Consider the following 18,054-nt stretch of genomic DNA (forward strand, 5'->3'; position numbering starts at 1 on the left):
AGTTCCCACCCTTCTGTAGTTGCCGTTGCTCCCCCACGACAGACGATAAAAGGCTAAGTTCTTGGGCAGTTTTATTTAAAAAAAAAAAAAAAAGCCACTCAGAGTGCTCAGGGTGACTCTGGGAGGCGCTGCACCGCGGGACTAAGCCGACTTCGGTCGCGTGAGCTTCAGCCCCGGGGTAGGTAGGGGAAAGGGTCGAGCCTTTTGGGGTCCCACACCGGGCCGATCACTTGCCCACCGCGTTGAGTATGATGCGGTTCTGCTCTGCGCGCTCGCGTTGGCTCTGTGTCCGGGCCAGCTCCAGCAGGGTCCGTAGCAGGTGGAATGTGAGGTCGATGGACAGCGGAAGGTCTTCCCGTCGCTGCCGCTCGCCTGCTGTCCCCGATCCGGTGCGGCGCGGGAAGCGCTCGGCTAACAGCAAGAGGAGCGCACGGGCGCCGCCGCCCTGATTCCGCGCCCCGGGACTCCATCGCAGATTCGGATCCTGGACCCCGGGCGCCGCCTCAGTCGCTGGGCTCCACTGGCTGCTCCCGGGGCGCAGCTGTGCCAGGAGCAGCAGTGCCACTAGGAGCGTAGCGCGTCCCCTCTGCCTCATGGTGCCACCTGCCCTGGACACACAGGGACAGCATAGGGTGAGGTGCGCTTGGAGCAGCCGCAGGTGACACGAGCCCCTTCTCCCGCATGCCCAGTGCCCCCGCCGGGACCCGCCAGCTGCTGCCTGGTGTCCACAGCTTGCCCACCAGCCCCAGCCGCTGAGCCAGTCCGGTTCCACCCCTCTCTCCCTCCTTCCCTCCCGGCGGCTCGCAGTGGGTAGGCTGAGTGCAACCTTGCTGCTAAGGGAGTCTGAATCGTTGCTCCGAGCCACTCACAGGTTGTCGGAGTGTCTGCCCGGGGCAAGATGGAGCTCCAGTCTCTGTCCCTCGGGGCGGGCTGAAGACGCCTTGGGGAGCACAGGGTCTGTCCCGGGACCGCCGACAGCCTTATATAGCACCAGGACAGCTCCGACTGACGTCAGCGAAGAACATGAACTGATTGTAGAAGCAATGACAGCGGCAGCTTCGAGTCCAGAAACTTCGAGCCCCCGGAGGGGCGCGCATACTGACCCTGGAGCTAGCTTTGGAAGCACCCTGACTGTAGAGGAGGGAGAAGCCAGCTAAGGCATAAAGATTGCTCTTTCCGGATGCAGAGTTCTTCCCTCACACAGAACAGCTCCAGGCTAGTCCGGGAGGGGCCCTAGGACCGTGGATCTGTCCGTGGTCCTGAAGTTACCAGCAGCCGAGAATCTGGCCAAAAGCTCTGGAGGAGAATCCTGTGCTGCTTATACAGTCCCCAGGCTGACTACCGAGTCCCCAAACTAAGATCAGGAATGCTCTACCAGCAGGGACTCGACCGACACAGTCCCACCCAAAGGCCCTCTGCCCCAATTGGTCTGTCAGGGTTCTTTTTTTTTTTTTTTTTTTTTTTTGGTTTTTCGAGACAGGGTTTCTCTGTGGCTTTGGAGCTTGTCCTGGAACTCGCTCGGTAGACCAGGCTGGTCTCGAACTCACAGTGATCCACCTGCCTCTGCCTCCCGAGTGCTGGGATTAAAGGCGTGCGCCACCAACGCCCGGCGGTCTGTCAGGGTTCTTGACCTTCTTAAGCAGCAGAACCTAACATCTACAGGTGTTAGATTGCGCATGATACAAAACAGGTGTTTGGCTTTCAGAACGAAACGCACCGATCTATCGTTCTGAGCTTGACAAAGCTAGCTTTTCCCCCGGGAACCACAGCAATATTACTATTATACTTTTTTACGTTCTAGTTAAGATCACCTAGGTAGGAAGTGAGAAAACTCGGGCCCCAGTTCCTGCTCTGCCATCAACTCATGGTGTGAGCAGGCTCCTCACTTCTGGAGACTTGGTGTCCATCTTTGTAAATGAAGGCCAGGCATCAACAGCTCCACTCTCCAGTTATAGACATGTCTGTGTCTCCTGAAGGGTTTTATCCATGACCGCTGCAGACTCCAGATAATAATGTATTTATTTCTGTGTCATAAAGACACTCAGAGTGTCTCAGAGGGCACTAGGACCCAGAAAAGTTAGGATGACAGACGTTCTGGGCTAGAGTACTTGATTAGCATGCACAAGGCTGAGTCCAATCCTGCACACTGGACAGAAAGATGTATCTATAGGAAGTGGGGATGTGCTGGGCATCAGTGGCGCACGCCTTTAATCCCAGCACTCAAGAGACATAGGCAGGTGAATCTCAGTGAGTATGAGGCCAGCCTGGTCTACAGAGGAAGTTCCAAGACAGCCGAGCTACTTGTCTCAAAAACAAAGTGAGGATGAGTACTTTTTTGGAGGATGAGTATTAATTGTTGGAATATGGGTGTAAAGTTGACGAGGTCATATTATTCTACAAGTATTTGTGGAATATATACTATGTGGTATAGGAATAAGAGAAGTCACGCTGCATAAAGATCTTTTAGTCAATGATGACAACTTGTACAATGGTGGCTTCATGTAAGTACAAGAGAGTTGAAACATCCTACCACCTAGCAACATTAGTTGTCATGTTCTATTCACTATACATGTACTTGTGATGATGCTGGTGGAAACATACTAAGCTGCCAGTAACATGGAAGTATGGCTTGTGCAATTATGTACAGAATGTGCAAGTTAATGATAAAGGACAATGTTACTGGATTATGAATTTGCTATATTTATCATTACTTTAGAATGTCGTACATACAGGGAAAAAAAAGCTCCCTATAAAACAGTGTACCATGTTACACTGGCAGCAGGAGAATACAGCTCACTGCATCCAGATGTCATGTGAAGTTATCTGTCGCTATCTGTGCAAGCATACTCTATGATGTGTACACAAGACAACGTTGTTAAAAGACACAATTCTCATACCATGTCCCCATCAGTACAGAGGGACAATGTTATAATTTCTCAGTAATTTCAGAAGTGTTATATATATATATATATATATATATATATATATTTTTTTTTTTTTTTTTTTACGAGACAGGGTTTCTCTGTATTGTTTTCGAGGCTGTCGGTCCAGCCCAGCCTCGAACTCACAGCGATCCGCCTGCCTCTGCCTCCCGAGTGCTGGGATTAAAGGCATGCGCCACCACCGCCCGGCCAGAAGTGTTATATTTTTAGAGTGAAATGTGCCACTTCAGAGTGGCAAGTCTCTCCTGATCAGCAACTCCATACCATGAGAACCAACAGACTGTAAGAAAGATTTTATTTTATGCTTAACTATGAGTCGGTGTCTATCTGCACGCATGTGCATGTGAGTGCGGGTGCTTCGGAGGCCAGAAGAGGCACCAGAGCTCCTGGAGCTTGGTTCACAGGTGGTTGTGAGCCATGTGATGTGGCTTCTGGGAACCACACTTGGGTCCTCTGTAGAGCAGTCTATGGTCTTAGCAGCTGAGCCACCTCTCCAGTCCTGATGTACTCCCTTTGAGGACAATGGCCAAGCATTCCAGGCTGAAGGTGCAATAATGCCAGGTGCAAGCCACGGAGCCAGGCAGGCTTAGAGCTGATGTGCCTTCCAGGACAGGTAGGAGTTCCAGACAACGGCAACACACTGGACAACAGCCAACCTAGGGGTTAGGGATAGACTGTGAAGAGGAGGATGGGTAGGGTAGGGAGAGTAATGGAAAAAAGTTGCAGATTTGGGCCTCCTTCCTTTGAGCCCCATGGAGGAGGAACTGTATGGCTTGGAGCAGGGGAGGCAGTGCTGCCTGTCGGATGAAGGCCTCAAAGCTAGAGTAACTCCCACAGCTCCCCCTCTATTTACTAGCTGTGCATGCGTGGGCATGGGTACACACGGATTCAGTGGGCACTCGTACACACAGATTCAGAGGACAACTTTGCGAGCTGGTTCTCTCCTTCCACCATGTGGGTTCCAACAATGAACTCAGGCTGTCGGGTTTGGCAGCAAGAGTTCTCACCCACTGAGTCATCTCACCAGTCCACCAGCAGCTCTTTCAACAAATGACTCGTCATCCATGCCTCTTTCTAGACCTTTCCAAATGCATCTGTACACCTTATGCCAGCCAAGATTTCATTCCCCAAAATAGCGCACTGCCTGCCATATAAAATAGCCGTGTGTGTGTGTGTGTGTGTGTGTGTGTGTGTGTGTGTGTGTGTGTGTGTGATTTATCCACTCTCAGGCTCTCATATAGTTCAGGCTAGTCTTGAACTCTTGTAGACACTATGTCACCAAAGACAGTCTTGAATTCCTGATCCTCCCCCCTCTGACTTTTTTTTTTTTTTTTTTTTTTTTTTTGGTTTTTTTCGAGACAGGGTTTCTCTGTGGCTTTGGAGGCTGTCCTGGAACTCGCTCTGTAGACCAGGCTGGCCTCGAACTCACAGAGATCTGCCTGCCTCTGCCTCCCGAGAGTGCTGGGATTAAAGGCGTGTGCCACCAATGCCCGGCCCCCCTCTGACTCTTTAGTGTTCTTTTCCTTTTCACTTTTTTTAAAATTTCATTTTACATTCCAACCACAGTTCTCCCTCCCACCCCCCCTCACCCCCACACCCTACCCCCAGTCCACTCCTCGTCATGGGTAGGGGCTCCGATGAGGAGTCAACACAGTCTGACACAATAGGTTGGGGAAGGGCAGGGGCCCTCTCCCATGCATTAAGACTGAGCATGGTGCCAGGCGTTGGTGGCTCACGCCTTTAATCCCAGCACTCGGAAGCAGAGGCAGGCGGATCTCTGTGAGTTCGAGACCAGCCTGGTCTACAGTGTGAGTTCCAGGACAGCCTCCAAAGCCACACAGAGAAACCCTGTCTCAAAAAACAAAAACAAAAAAGGCTGAGTATGTATGGCACCCACCATAGGGAACGGCCTCCAACGAGCCAGCTCATGTACCAGGTTTACATTGTGGTCCTGCTGCCAGGGGCCCTCTGATAGTCCAGTGTCACCTATTTCCAACTGTCTGTCACATACTGAGGACCTAGTTTGGTTCCACTGAAGTCTCCACAGTAGTAGGTCCTCTCTAGTGTTCTAGTAATAAGTATGCACCCTCATGCCTGGCCTTTTAAAATTTTTTATCATTTCATGTGCGTTGGTGTTTTGTCTGCATGTTGTCTGTCTGAGACTGCCAAATCTTGGAATAACAGACAGTTGTTAGCTGCCATGTGGGTGCTGGGAATTGAACCTGGGTCCTCTGGTAGGGCAGATAGTATTCTTAACTACTGAGCCATCACTCCAACCCCCATGCCTGGCCTTTTGCAGAAGAGCCAAGTCTGTTTCCTAACACACACAACTGACAGCTCATAATGGTCTGTACTCCAGTTCCAGGGAATCCGATGTCGTCTTCTTGAGTCTATACATCTGCACAACATGCATACAGCTGCACATATTTAAAAAGGAGGGGGCTGTTTGTTTGATTTGAGACAGGGTCTCACTGTGTAGCCTTCACCAGCCTGGAACTCGCTATACAGATCAGGCTGGCCTTGAACTCAAAGAAATCCAACTGTCTTTACCTGTGAGTACTGACCAAAGGCATGTGTCACCAAGCAAAAATTGTTTTTAAATCTTTTTTTTTTCTCCTCAGAGACAGGGTTTCTCTGTGTAGCAGTCCTGGCTGTCCTGGAATTCTGTAGACTAGGCTGGCCTCGGACTCACAGAGATCCTCCCACCTCTGCCTCCCCGTGCTGGGATTAAAGGTGTGCGCCCTGCTGACCTTGCTTTAGTTTTTAAGAGTGCCACCAAAGTCTCTGATGTTAGGATTTAGCTCACAAATCTATATTCTTTTTAGCTAAGTTACTTGTGAAACTGTCAACATATCACCGCTTTACAGTTTCATATTTTCCTGTGTTCTCAAGACCCCTCATCTGTGTGCATTTTTCTAGCCCCTTTTGAATGCCAGTCTTAATTTTTTTATTTAAGGGCTACTTATTTGCATGTTTATGGGTATTCTGTCTTCGTGTATGTGTATGAAGTGTAGAATCCTTGGGAACTGGAATCACAGTTGTGAGTCACCATGTGGGCACTGAGAATCAAATCAGAGTCCTCTGAAAGAGCAGCAAGTTCTTTTAATCACTAAACCATCTCTCCAGAACTTATTATTATTATTATTATTATTATTTTGGTTTTTCAAAACAGGGTTTCTCTGTATAGCTTTGGAGCCTGTCCTGGAACTCACTTGGTGGACCAGGCTAGCCTCGAACTCAGAGATCCGCCTGCCTCTGCCTCGTAAATGTTGGAATTAAAGGTGTGTGCCACCACCACCTGTCTTTTTTAAACTGCAGTTCAGCCACAAGCTTTATTACTAGGACAAAGTAATCCTCCAAGGGGAACTAACCAGATAAGGCTCCTAGTTGGCATGAGTCTACCTTTTGTCTAACTTAAGCTGCCCCTGTACCACAGCTAGGCACTGTCCCTGCAGACGGGCCACCAAACGTGGAACTCAGTGAGATGGAAAAAGGTCTGTGGGAACAGAAGCCTCCCAGTGGAGCTGACAGGTCAGCTGGGGTCGTCTGAGATAGTCTCCCTGAAGGATCCAAGGTTCTGAATGAAATGCTGGAGACTCTGAGGAGGTCTGACCAGGACAGCGTGCTGGCTGAAGACCTAAAGTAGGTCAAGGGTGAGATGACTATCGTTTGTCTTCCTTCCAGGGTGGGGTAGGGATCTGTCATACCTGTAATGCAGGGGGACCAGGTAGAAGTTGGCTAACTGCACAGCAGGCCAGAGCTATCAAAAGAAAATGTTTACGTCAGTAGGTGCCCGCTAAGTGACACCCAGACTCCCCATCTTGCTGGGCCCCACCCCACAATCTGCACATAAGAAAATGCTGAAGTGGGTGCTTCCCTGGACAAGGTACCCATGTGGGGAAAGAGAGAGCGATCCCTATAGAGGGGCCCAATCCCGGGGCATTTCTGGACTAAAGGAGGGGTAAACTCTTACATAGTAGTTGGTGACGAGGGCATCGGGGTAGTCCTGCAAAGATGGAGGGAATGGTTAACACTCACACATCCAAGCAGCTGCCACACCCTGCACGAATAGCACAGAGACTCTGTTCCAAGAAGAAACTCCTGCCCCAGCTCCCCTAGGCTCGTCTCCTCCCGAGCCCAGCACTCTCCTTGTGCCTGCCTCTCCTTCCCTGGGGCAGCTGGCCACTTACCCGCTGTAGTTTGGCCCAGTTGTCCTGTGCTGACATTCCATTGAGCACCCCTACCAGGGGGAGGAAACAGCCTAAAAAACAGGGGGCAAAGGCCCCCTAGGGAAGAGGGCGCCAGTGAAAGCTGTGAATGCCCACAGCCCTGACCAGGCTCTCCTCCCCACTCCCCTTCCCTCAGCTCACCTGGTCTAACACCATCTTCTTCAGAGCGTCCACCTTGGTGGTGCCGGGGATAAAGCGGTCCAAAACCTTATACCAGCCTCCAACTACAGGGCCCTGAGAGTAAAAGACAGGGCAGCGGGCAGAGTGACAGACCCTTGGCTTTTATATCACCAAGCTCCTCCCCAAGGCAGCAGAAACCAAATCCTGATGAAGGCAGACTCTAAGACAAAAAGAGGGCATGGGCTGGCCTAGGTGTGAGAGGCCAGAGGAAACTAAAGGATGGCAGGGAACCGATTCCACTGCCCAAGGCCCTGCGGTCCCACTGTAAGGATAACTTACCACAAAGCCACAGCCCATGGACACCATGGTCAGAGTTCGGCCTGTCTGGTGTTCCTGGAGACCCCGCCTCTCCACCAGCTGCTGTGAGATAATGTCACCTAGGCCCATCAGTGACCCTGTGCAGGGCACACAGGTGTTGTCAGGACATCTCCCTAAAGGTAAGTCTGTTGACCAAATGAGGCTTGGCACTCTGAGGCCTGGGACTTTGTTCTGGCAAATACCAGCCCCTTCTTGCTGCCTTGACTGAATGGTGACATCTCTCATGTGTCCGATCAAAAACTGGATGAGGAGGGGTAGTGCATGTCTGGCAACTCAGCACTTGGGAGGCGGAGGTAGGAGGACTGCTATGAGTTCGAGGCCAGCCTGGGCTACATAGGGAGTCCCAGGCTAGTCAGGGGTTACACAGTGAGACAACATCTTAAAACAAATAAACCATGAAGGAAGTGGGAGGGGGCAGCAGAGAGAGAGAGGGAAGAGGGAGACAGAAAAACACAGGTGAGCAAGCCAGGATCTATGAACATACAGTAAGGGAACCAGGGCTGAAATCCCAGACAGAGCTGGGCGGTGGTGGCACACGCCTTTAATCCCAGCACTCTGGAGGCAGAGGCAGGCAGATCTCTGTGAGTTCGAGGCTGGGCTGGACCGACAGCCTCCAAAACAATACAGAGAAACCCTGTCTCGTAAAACCAAAAATAAATAAATAAATAAATAAACAAAATAAAAAAAAAGAAATCCCAGACAGAAGGAAAACCCAAGGTCCAGGGCTAAGAACTGTAGAGACCAGAATTGAAAGCCCCTGCCCACAGAACGTTCCATCTAAACTCTTATTTCAGAAGCAAGGAAATGACAGTCCACAATTTTATGTGCTGTTAACAGAGAGCCAGATAACTTGACTCCTATACACGATTTTATGTGCTGTTAGCGGAGAGCCAGATAACTTGACTCCTGTACACTATTTGAGAACCCCAAATGCTAACAGGTTATGAGCAGGAGAATAAGGAATAGCTAGACTTTGGCCGATTTCTTTTGCTTTGGGTTTAGGGGTCTTTATTGGTAGAAAACAGCATGGATAACTATTTCTAAAATATGCTCAAACAGTGCCAGAGAAGCAGTTGACTTGTTTCGATAACAAGAGCCTCCTCCACAAGGAAGCATCCTGGCCATCTATCACACACACCGGAAACCAGCCAGACTCCCCTTTTGCACCAGTGAGTTGGCAACAGGACTCAGGGCCATTTCCCCTCAGACCTCTGCGCCTGCTTCCCCTCCCCTAACTGCATAGACACCCACTCCTAGAAGCCAAGACAGAATTGGAATCATCACTATTTAGGGCCTCCAGCTTGTCATGATGGCGTGATGGTTTCTAACAAACAGTCGCAGGGCCACTTGGGAGTGACCACATGATCTCCAGCTCCCCCATCCATCTCACCGCGTAATGAGAGTCCCCTCTAGATCCGAAGCCACCACTGTCCCCATGCCCTCAATTAGCACTGGGCAAACACACCCTTCAACCCCATTCCTTGGTCTGGCGCTGGCTCTGACGTCCATGCTGGCTGCACACACGGCTCTGCTCTCCCCCCATGCCCTCTCCTTCCTCAGAGCAACCTAGTCAGAGGCGACTGGACAAAGCTAGAGCTGGTGATGGGCAACCCTAGGTGACCTGGGCAGCTGGCCATCGGCGGCTCTTCCTCTTAGCATCTCATCAAGTCCCTACTGCCTCTTTCCCCGAGTCTCCCCCAGTCAGACATGGCCTCCCCAAGGGCAAGGTCAGAGTTCCTGGAGGTTGGGGGGCAGAGTAGAATCCTAGATATGTTTGTTGTCATTCCCCACATCTAACTAAGCCCCTAATAGGTGCTCAGAAGACAGTGAAACAAAAACCTACAGCCCTAAGCAATGAGATTGCTTGGGGGAAGGGCACAAAGAACTCTAGGGTCAACCTGAGTGACAGGCACAAGTGTGAGGAGCCAGGGAACACAGACTGTGCCTGGTCCCAGTCAGCTCCCCCTCCTTTAGCCTCGCCTCCTGCCAGGGCGTGGCCATCGGCTGTGACTATCTTCAGCGCTCTCTCCTGGAAAATGCATAAAGGGACAAATGACCCTAAGAAGGCTGAGAGCACCTGGGGAATGAAGGGACAACAGTCCACTTTGATTAAGATGGTGACAGTTCACAAAGGATTCAGCTCATCCTCACAAACGGTCTGGGAAGTAGGCAGTCATATGTCCGCCTAATTTAGGAGTCTGGGAAAGATGGAGTGACCTAGTAAGGAGTGGAGTTTGGATCAGCTCAAGGCAGGGGAGCAGGGCCACAGCACAGGCAGAGGCAAGCTCAGAGGCCATGGGCTACCTAAGTAAAGCCTAAAGGGCCACACAGCAAAGATGTTTTCTGGGCAGGTCTGATGGCACATGCCTGTAATCTCAGCTCTTGGGAAGCAGAAGCACAAGGATTGCTTCAAGTTCAAAGAGCCTCATCTACATTGTGAGTTCTAGGCCAGACAGGGCTATGTGGTGAGACCTTGTGTCATGCAAAACCAACCAAACAAAACAAAAACAAACATACAAACCAACCAACCAGGAGCTGGAGGGATGGCTCAGTAGTCACTAGCATTTACAGTTCCTGCAGAGAGCCCAGATTTGGTTCCTGGCACTCACATGGCAGTTTACAGCCAGGTCGAACTCCAGTTTCAGGAGATCTACTGGCCTCTTCTGGTCTCTGGGGGCACCAGGCACATACATACACATAGGCACATACACACTTAAGAACACTAAAAAGCAGCCGGGCGTTGGTGGTGCACGCCTTTAATCCCAGCACTCTGTGAGTTCGAGGCCAGCCTGGTCTACAGAGTGAGTTCCAGGACAGCCTCCAAAACAATACAGAGAAACCCTGTCTGGGAAAAACAAAAAACAAAAACAAACAAACAACAACAACAACAAAAAACACTAAAAAGCTTAGTATGTACCCATCATGCACCTCTGTATTATTTCCCAGACTTTTTTTTTTATTTTCACATTAATTGCATAATTTTCTAAGGTGATCTATTAGTTTTATTTACCTAAGCTTATCTGCATGATAGTAAAAATTGCATACAACAAGAGTGAAGCTCCTAGAGTGAACTGCTTGGATAACATAGACTTTTATAGGCAACCGTGTAAAGCACATTTCCCAGACTTCTATCTCCTCTGTTCCTTGTTTCCCATAGGGAAGCAATATTTTTGGAAAATCGAGATGTTCATATTTCCTCTCTTCATGGTTTATCAATAGTCATACAAGCTAAAGGCAGAACTTGAACGAGAACTGATTTCCCAATGTCATGGTTCTGGAAGCTTCCAGCTATTGAAGACTACCTATGGTGCCCTGGTGTCCACAAGAGTAAGTGGAGTCCCCTCTCAAAGGTTTTCTTGTTTGTCTGTAGGGGTGAGTTCCATGGCAAATCGATGACGAGTAGCCCGTATGTATTTGTACTTAAGACTGTCTGATTCCTGGACAGCAGGGGCTTGGGGAAGGACTCCCCGCTTTAGTGTCTGTTACATGGTATATGCTGGCTGTAGTTCCTGATTGCTTGGGGTGCTTTGATAAACCTCCTTTGGGGAAATGGAGGTGACCTGTCCAGACTCTCAGACACCCACAGTATGGCACCTGTTGTTTCCATTGCAGCGCATCGCATGTAAGAGTAGTGGCGGTGAGGCTGGTGCGTGTGAGCACTGCTTGTGTAGCCCCTAGCCCAAATCTTTGAGTCCAGGTCCCAAGCCACAGCCATCAAGCCTGAGGCAAAACAAGGTGACATGCCATCTTCAGAGCAATGAGATGAGGAGGACTCTGGAGGTCCACCCAGGTCTGTTCATTTCTGATGTAACACCATCCTGAAGTTTCTCTTCTGCTTATAAGAGACTGCAGTCGCTGGACCTGCAGCAACTCCAGGATGGCCAAATACTTTGGTGCATGCCAAGAGCAAGGCCTGCATTCCTGGTCCAAGTGAGCCTTCAATAGGAAGGGTTCAAATATCCAAACTTTTTATTCCATTTTCTCCAGCCCAGAACCCAAACCCCTCCAATATCTGGTTAACCAGGATGGCATAATGATCTGCTTCCTCTCTCCTTGGACTTGAGACATAGTGCTCAGAGCCCCGGTGGGGCAGGGTGAGAGGTTGCTGGGCAGTGGTGCTCCAAAGCCAGGCTGGGCACGGAGCCTACTGAGTGGACACTGGCTCTGAGTATGACATCATGCCTCTGAGTAGATGCCAGTTCTCATTCTCACTCCCCACTGGATTCAGGGGTGGGGGAAACGATGCTCGGCTCTAGACACTGGTCTATTTGAAGCCATCCCGGGCCCATCAGTGGAAAAGCCCCAGCTCTCCCAAGGCACAAGAGTCAAATCTCCTGCTTCCCATTGGATCCTACACTTGTTTTTTAAAGAGTCTTAGTACAAGAAGATACAGTGTTAGTGGAAGATGAGGTGCAGATGGGCAGGAAGTAGCTTCTTCCTGAATGAGGGAGCATGCCTAGAGGAGGTGGGGTCTCCAGGTAAAGACATCCCTGGCACAGAGCCAGCGGTGCTGATGAGTAAGGGGACTCCCAGCTGGTGCCCAGGGGAAGCTGAAGCTCTACTGAGAAGGGAAAGCACATTCCCCGGGATGTGTCTGGGCGCTCAGCTCACTACTGTACACAAGTACCCTGCCGAAGAAAAGGAGACAAGACTGACAGTTCTGCAGCTTCTCGTGTCTAAACCCAGCTGGGCTGACACTCAGGTTCCAAGGAAATCAGTGTCTACGGTTTTACTGCTCTGGTGGCCTGCAATAGGTGGCCCCGGGGCCCTGGGCTCTGGGCCCACTGGAGACTGGAAAGGAAGGGTTGAAGCTGACTCAGACTGCAGAATGCACCGTCAACCTTTCCCCAGGCTGCCCTGGTCGTGACTCTGACTTGACTCAAAACACCATGGCACCATGGCGTGTTAGCCACTTCCGCCCAAGCATCGCAGACCTTGATTCACCTGCCTCTTGCTCTCGGCTGGAGTCACAGACAGCTGTGAGCTGCCACGTGGATGCTGGGAATTGAACCTGGGGTCCTCTGCAAGAGCAGCCAGTGCTCTTAACTGCTGAACCATCTCTCCAGCCCCTGGAAGGCTTACTTTCTAACCAGCATCATAGCTTCAGGCTCTGCTGTTGGGAAAACCAAGACTAAGATACTTATCATAAGCTGGGCTTGGTGCAAGCCTACAACCTAGGCAACTGAAAGGCTGAAGTAGATGGACTGATGAGTTCAAGGCTAGCCTGAGCTACACCAATAGTTTAAGGCAAGTCTGGGCTACACAGTGAGGTTCTGATCGAAAATAACCACCCCTGGCATAGTGGCACACCCCTTTAATCTCAGCACTTGGGAGGCAGGTGGATTTCTGTGAGTTCCAGGCCAGCCTGGTCTACACAGTGAGTTACAGGACAGCCAGGGCTACAGAGTGAGACCCTGCCTCAAAATAAATAAATAAATAAACAAACAAGCAAGAAAATAAGTGAAAACAATTAAAAGATACTTTTTCCATGTTTAGATTTAAGGAAAGTGGAACAAATCCAGCCCAAAAGAGGAGCCTGCTGTACATGCCAATAATCATAGGAAGGAAGCCGGACAGTGGTGTCTCATGCCTTTAATCCCAGCACTCAGGAGGCAGAGGCAGGCTAATCTCTGTGAGTTCAAGGCCAGCCTGGTCTACAAAGCGAGTTCCAGGACAGCCTACAGATCTACAGAGAAACCCTGTCTCAAAAATCCAAAAGAAAAAAAAACCATAGGAAGATTAATGTACATTTAAAAAAGTTCCAGTCAATTTCAGGAGAGAACTGATTTCACACATGTAACCCATGTGCGTGCACATGCACAATAAACTATGTAAGAGAAACAATAAAAGGTACAAAAGGATAGGCATATTATCCAGAGAGAGCACTTGCCTAGCATGTGCAAGGCTGTAGCTTCCAACCTTAGTACTGTGAGTAAATAAGTAAATAACACTTCCCTAGCTTCTTCTCAGAGATAATTCCTGTAACTGACCTTTTAAGTCTAATTGAGGAAACTGAGGCCCAAAAAGGTTTATTGACATGGACTAATTAGGCAGCTACTAAGTGCTATGCTCTGAGATTCAGATCTTGGTCTTCTAGTTCCAAGTCTGAAATCTCTGTTCTGTTTCCCAGTGTGAGCTATCCCATGGGATCTCTGGAGGCACTGTGCTCAGAAAACAGTCCAAAATGATAAGGCGAGACAGGCCCATCCCACCCTTTATTAGTAGGTTGCTCCAAATAGCCTGAGCAGCAAGGAAGGAAGACTGAGAGAAATGTTAGGAGGCTGCTTCAGGACCAACTAAGGATGCAGCAGTTTCAGGAGAAATATACATATGAGAGCCTAGCACAGACACCCCAGTTACTCCACAGACACCCCAGACACCCCACAGACACCCCACACACCCCTGTTACCCCACAGACACCCCACACACCCCTGTTACCCCACAGACACCCCACACACCCCTGTTACCCCACAGACACCCCACACACCCCAGTTACTCCACAGACACCCCACACACCCCAGTTACTCCACAGACACCCCAGATACCCCACAGACACACCAGATACAGCACAGACACCCCACACACCCCTGTTACCCCACAGACACCCCACACACCCCTGTTACCCCACAGACACCCCACACACCCCTGTTACCCCACAGGCACACCAGGCACCCCAGTTACCCCACAGACACACCAGTTACCCCACAGACACCCCACACACCCGTTACCCCACAGACACCCCACACACCCCTGTTACCCCACAGACACACCAGTTACCCCACAGACACACCAGGCACCCCTGTTACCCCACAGACACCCCACACACCCCTGTTACCCCACAGACACACCAGGCACCCCAGTTAACCCACAGACACCCCTGTTACCCCACAGACACACCAGTTGCCCCACAGACACCCCAGTTAACCCCACTTCTACACGTGCGTCTCTTGAAGCTTTAGTTTCTGCCTTTGTCATCTATGGATCATTTAGGTAAGGAAACATGACTGCCTTTCCCTCTCCATTCTTGACGGCTGCAAAGGGGGGACCTTCTATCTGGCAGCCGGGGGCCCTGAGGGAATCTGAGGCTGGGCAAAGGGCCCAGCGTGTCAGTTCCCATCACAGCCACTGTCCAGCGTGAGTCACCACACACTCAGCCAGGTGAGTCATGCAGGCCGGACACTCTGAGGACAAGAGGTGGAGGGTGCAGGAAGCTATCGAGGGGCTAGGGGGGAGGTAAGGGGTCCACCTTCTGGCCAGTAGTTCCTAAGGCTCATGTAGGGTTATTCTGCTAATGAGACAAACCACAGTCCTACCCTGCCCTTCAGCCTCGCTCTTCCCTCTCGGAAGCCCACAGCCCTCCTTAGGAGGGGGTTCTTTCTCTAACGATAGGCAAGGAGTGTTTATGACCCGATCCTCCACGGCACTACTGTGACGGCCAGAGAACTGATGGTGTTTCCCTGTCCTGACCCTGTGTACTAGCTAACCAGCAAAATGGAGGTGTGCACCGCTGCTGCTTCAGCACTGGACGTGGAGCCAAAGGCCCCAGTTAGTGCCCTGTCTGGTGACATGGATGTAAAAGGGGCCAAGCTCAGCACAGTGGCCACACAGCCAGCTGCGGCGGCTCACACTTGCAACTTCAGCAGCCAGGAGGCCGAGACGGGACTACTGCAAGTTCAAGGCCAGTCTGGCTACACAGTCAGGTCAGCCTGGGCTAGGGCTCCTGAAATAAAAATGAAGCACAGAAGTGGGGTGTACGAGCTGAGGAGAGGGCCTCAAGTCCTAAGGTTTTAATGTTATTTAAACTTCAGATACACGACTGTTTTGTACACTTCACAATAAAAATACTAAGAAAAATAAACTAGAGTAAGTTACTTCAGCACTTGTTAGGTGTGTGATCTAATATGGACTCAAGTAATCTAACAGACCTTTTGAGGCCCCTATGACACAATGCATGCATATGAGTGTGCTTGGCACACTATGAAATGGGGGAGGAAAACACTTAAATTCTCAAAGTGGGCAGTCTCCTGGGGGCAATGCTTTTAAGAATGGACTACTTAAGCCATTCAGCAGTGGCACACACCTTTGATCCCAGCACTTGGGAGGGAGAGACGAATGGACCTCTAAGGCCAGTCCGGTCTATAGAGTTCCAGGACAGCCAGGGTTACTCAGAGAAACCGTCTTGAGAAACAAGCAAACAAGCAAGCAAAAGGATTACTTAGGTGTGTGAGGACTCTAAGTCTTACTGGGCAGAACTGTGTGTGCATCTCTCTCTCTCTCAGATCTACTGTTATCGCCTTTAATTATTTTAAATTATGTGTGTGGGGTGCACGAGAGTGCAGGTGCCCCAAGTGGCTGAAGGTGACTGATAGATCTCTCTGGAGCTGGAGTTCCAGACAAGGGTGCTGGGCCCTCCAGGAGAGCAAGTATGTGCTGTTAACCTGGCCCATCTCTCTAGCGCCCCAGTGTGTACATCTTAGGAATAGCTTTGGGACCTCGCCTTCCAAAACAGAACAGATCGGGACAAAGTCAGCTCCTTCAGGAGGGCTAAGTAGGAAGAAGTAGTTGCCGTAATGTGGGCCTCTTCCTCCTCAAATCAGCCACTCTAGTCACCCTGGTCCCAGAGAGACACTCACCAGCTGTCAGAACCTGGACTTTCCACGGATGTGCAGCCAGGGCCCTCTGGTATGCCCGCCAGAGTGCCATGCCTCCTGTCAAACCAAGAGGAGAAGTCACTCCCACTGGCCCTCCTCACAGTAAAGAACACGCCTGCCATTTCCTTTGCTCACTCTCTCCACTTTGAAAATCTGCAAGTGACAGAAGCCTCAGAAAGGCTGCTTACTGGGCAGTGTTCTGCCTCATGGTCACTTTAGACAACTGGAGAAGAGACAGTCGCCTAACTTTAGAATTCCCAGAGGCTGCCTCTGCCGCCCCAAACCGGGTCCTAAAGCAAGGCGGCCTGCGGGCCTCCAGAGCTCACGAGGTCAGGCTTACTCTAGCGTCTATCCAGAGTTTAGTTAAGTTGGAACTAAGCTGCATCCAAAGTGCAACTCCACACCGGAAATAAACTACGAGCTGGGTCTGGAAGGTCACATGACTTGCAGGAGCTTACGGCTCACAGCGCTTCAAAACACTGCCAGCCAAGAATCCTCCACTCACCTGAATGCCAGGAATGCGTGGAACCATTTCCCACGTGACCGGCGCTGGCCGAGGGACTTCCGCATCGGGCCCCGCCCCTTCCGCCCGCATGAATCTTGCGGTTTGGACACTGGCGTGTCCAGGGGAAATGTTAGTGCATGGGGCCCTAAATACTTACAGCAATATGACTCAACCGGCCACTTAGTGGGCAGCCTCCTTGTCATTGAGCGCACCAAACACCGGTGGGGTGTGCTTCCCTATACCTGTCTGGTCCCGGGCTCCCAGCCCAGAGGTCCCCACTATCCCAGTCTCCCGGAGCTAGCCCGGTCTGGACTCCCTCGTTTGGAAACTTTAAAGCTGGACTCGGACTTGCTTTTGTGCTTCATACCAAAATGTTAAGCTTTGTATGAAATACTTTTCAACATGCAGACTTCCACGAGATCCAGTGGCATAGCAGAATCTGAGAGCACCCGTGTTAGCTCTCTGTAATCGAGGCTGCCCAGCCTTTGTCATGAGTTTGCAGTGTGCCTACCAGGGTTCCTTATATTCTAGAAACGTGCAAGAGGGGACCCAATTTTTAAAAATGTTTTTTAAAGAGTCATCTTAAGCAAAGAGGCATACACCTGTTTGAAAACCAGTTAGGGAACTAAGTCTCCCAGCTGCAACACCCAAAGCCTTGCAATTACCTTCCCCAGGTATCCATCCGCAAGTCTTGAGAAAGCTAAATTTTCCTGTTCTGCCTAGGCCAGCTCATTCACTCAACTCCTGTATGGCTACTGGAGGGCGAATGCTACTAGCTACTAGAGAATAAGGACTCAATGGAATTCAGATTCCTGTGTAAAGAAAAGGAACTTACACCAGCAGATGTAATGGACCAAATGTGCAGGATTGGAAGTTACGGGTTCAGATCTCAGTGGTAGTTTTTGGTAGTTATGTGACCTTATTCAGATTGCTTAACATACATAAAAGAGTATACCTCACAGAGTTCGACAACATATGTAAGGAACCCAAAACACCCATGCAGCCTTTTCTGAAGCACCGGCCCTGTCCACCCTACCCCTCTTTGGAGAAAGACAAAAAACGTTCCCTACTGAAATTTGATCGCTTTTGTTTTGTTCTGAGGGGAGGGGGTATGGGGTATACAAGGAAGGGCTTGTACATGCTAAGCACATGCTCTTCCACTGAGCTACAACCCCAGCCCTGAGATAGCATCTTGAAGGATGACCAGGATTTAGGTGATGCGGGCAACA

The 18,054-nt window shown here is 50.4% G+C and overlaps 2 protein-coding genes across 8 annotated transcripts; both read right to left on the reverse strand.

Annotated features, from left to right (window-relative positions):
• Positions 1-54: 54 nt before the first annotated feature.
• On the reverse strand, positions 55-1,090 carry Ucn (urocortin). Its single transcript, XM_040730930.1, has 2 exons — positions 870-1,090; positions 55-608 (listed from the first exon to the last, which is right to left on the reverse strand). The coding sequence occupies exon 2, from the start codon at positions 593-595 to the stop codon at positions 227-229; it is 369 nt and encodes a 122-aa protein (XP_040586864.1). The 5' UTR covers positions 596-608; positions 870-1,090; the 3' UTR covers positions 55-226.
• Positions 1,091-3,220: 2,130 nt separating this feature from the next.
• Mpv17 (mitochondrial inner membrane protein MPV17) lies at positions 3,221-16,918 on the reverse strand. 7 transcript variants are annotated; one of them, XM_021229241.2, is made up of 8 exons: positions 16,826-16,915; positions 16,303-16,377; positions 7,631-7,794; positions 7,313-7,405; positions 7,133-7,228; positions 6,916-6,948; positions 6,650-6,702; positions 3,221-3,598 (listed from the first exon to the last, which is right to left on the reverse strand). In XM_021229241.2, the coding sequence occupies exons 2-8, from the start codon at positions 16,370-16,372 to the stop codon at positions 3,529-3,531; spliced, it is 579 nt and encodes a 192-aa protein (XP_021084900.1). In that variant the 5' UTR covers positions 16,373-16,377; positions 16,826-16,915; the 3' UTR covers positions 3,221-3,528. The 7 variants fall into 7 exon arrangements, with proteins under 7 accessions (XP_021084900.1, XP_005073600.1, XP_021084898.1 ...); XM_005073543.4 differs by having other exon boundaries at positions 7,631-7,746; positions 16,826-16,914; XM_021229239.2 differs by lacking the exon at positions 3,221-3,598 and adding an exon at positions 6,246-6,579 and having other exon boundaries at positions 16,826-16,918.
• Positions 16,919-18,054: the final 1,136 nt, after the last annotated feature.

The sequence above is a fragment of the Mesocricetus auratus genome, unplaced genomic scaffold (genome assembly GCF_017639785.1).
Source record: "Mesocricetus auratus isolate SY011 unplaced genomic scaffold, BCM_Maur_2.0 Super-Scaffold_100024, whole genome shotgun sequence".
In the NCBI taxonomy this organism is placed as follows: Eukaryota; Metazoa; Chordata; class Mammalia; order Rodentia; family Cricetidae; genus Mesocricetus; species Mesocricetus auratus.

Excerpts from the sequence above, each read along its gene's own strand:
- Ucn (XM_040730930.1), bottom strand. The coding sequence starts at position 595 with ATGAGGCAGAGGGGACGCGCTACGCTCCTAGTGGCACTGCTGCTCCTG.
- Mpv17 (XM_021229239.2), bottom strand. The coding sequence starts at position 16,372 with ATGGCACTCTGGCGGGCATACCAGAGGGCCCTGGCTGCACATCCGTGG. Across the intron at positions 7,795-16,302 it reads AGTCCAGGTTCTGACAGCTG|ACTTACCTTTAGGGAGATGT; the intron begins GTGAGTGTCTCT and ends TTTGGTCAACAG. Across the intron at positions 7,406-7,630 it reads CCATGGGCTGTGGCTTTGTG|GGCCCTGTAGTTGGAGGCTG; the intron begins GTAAGTTATCCT and ends TTTTACTCTCAG.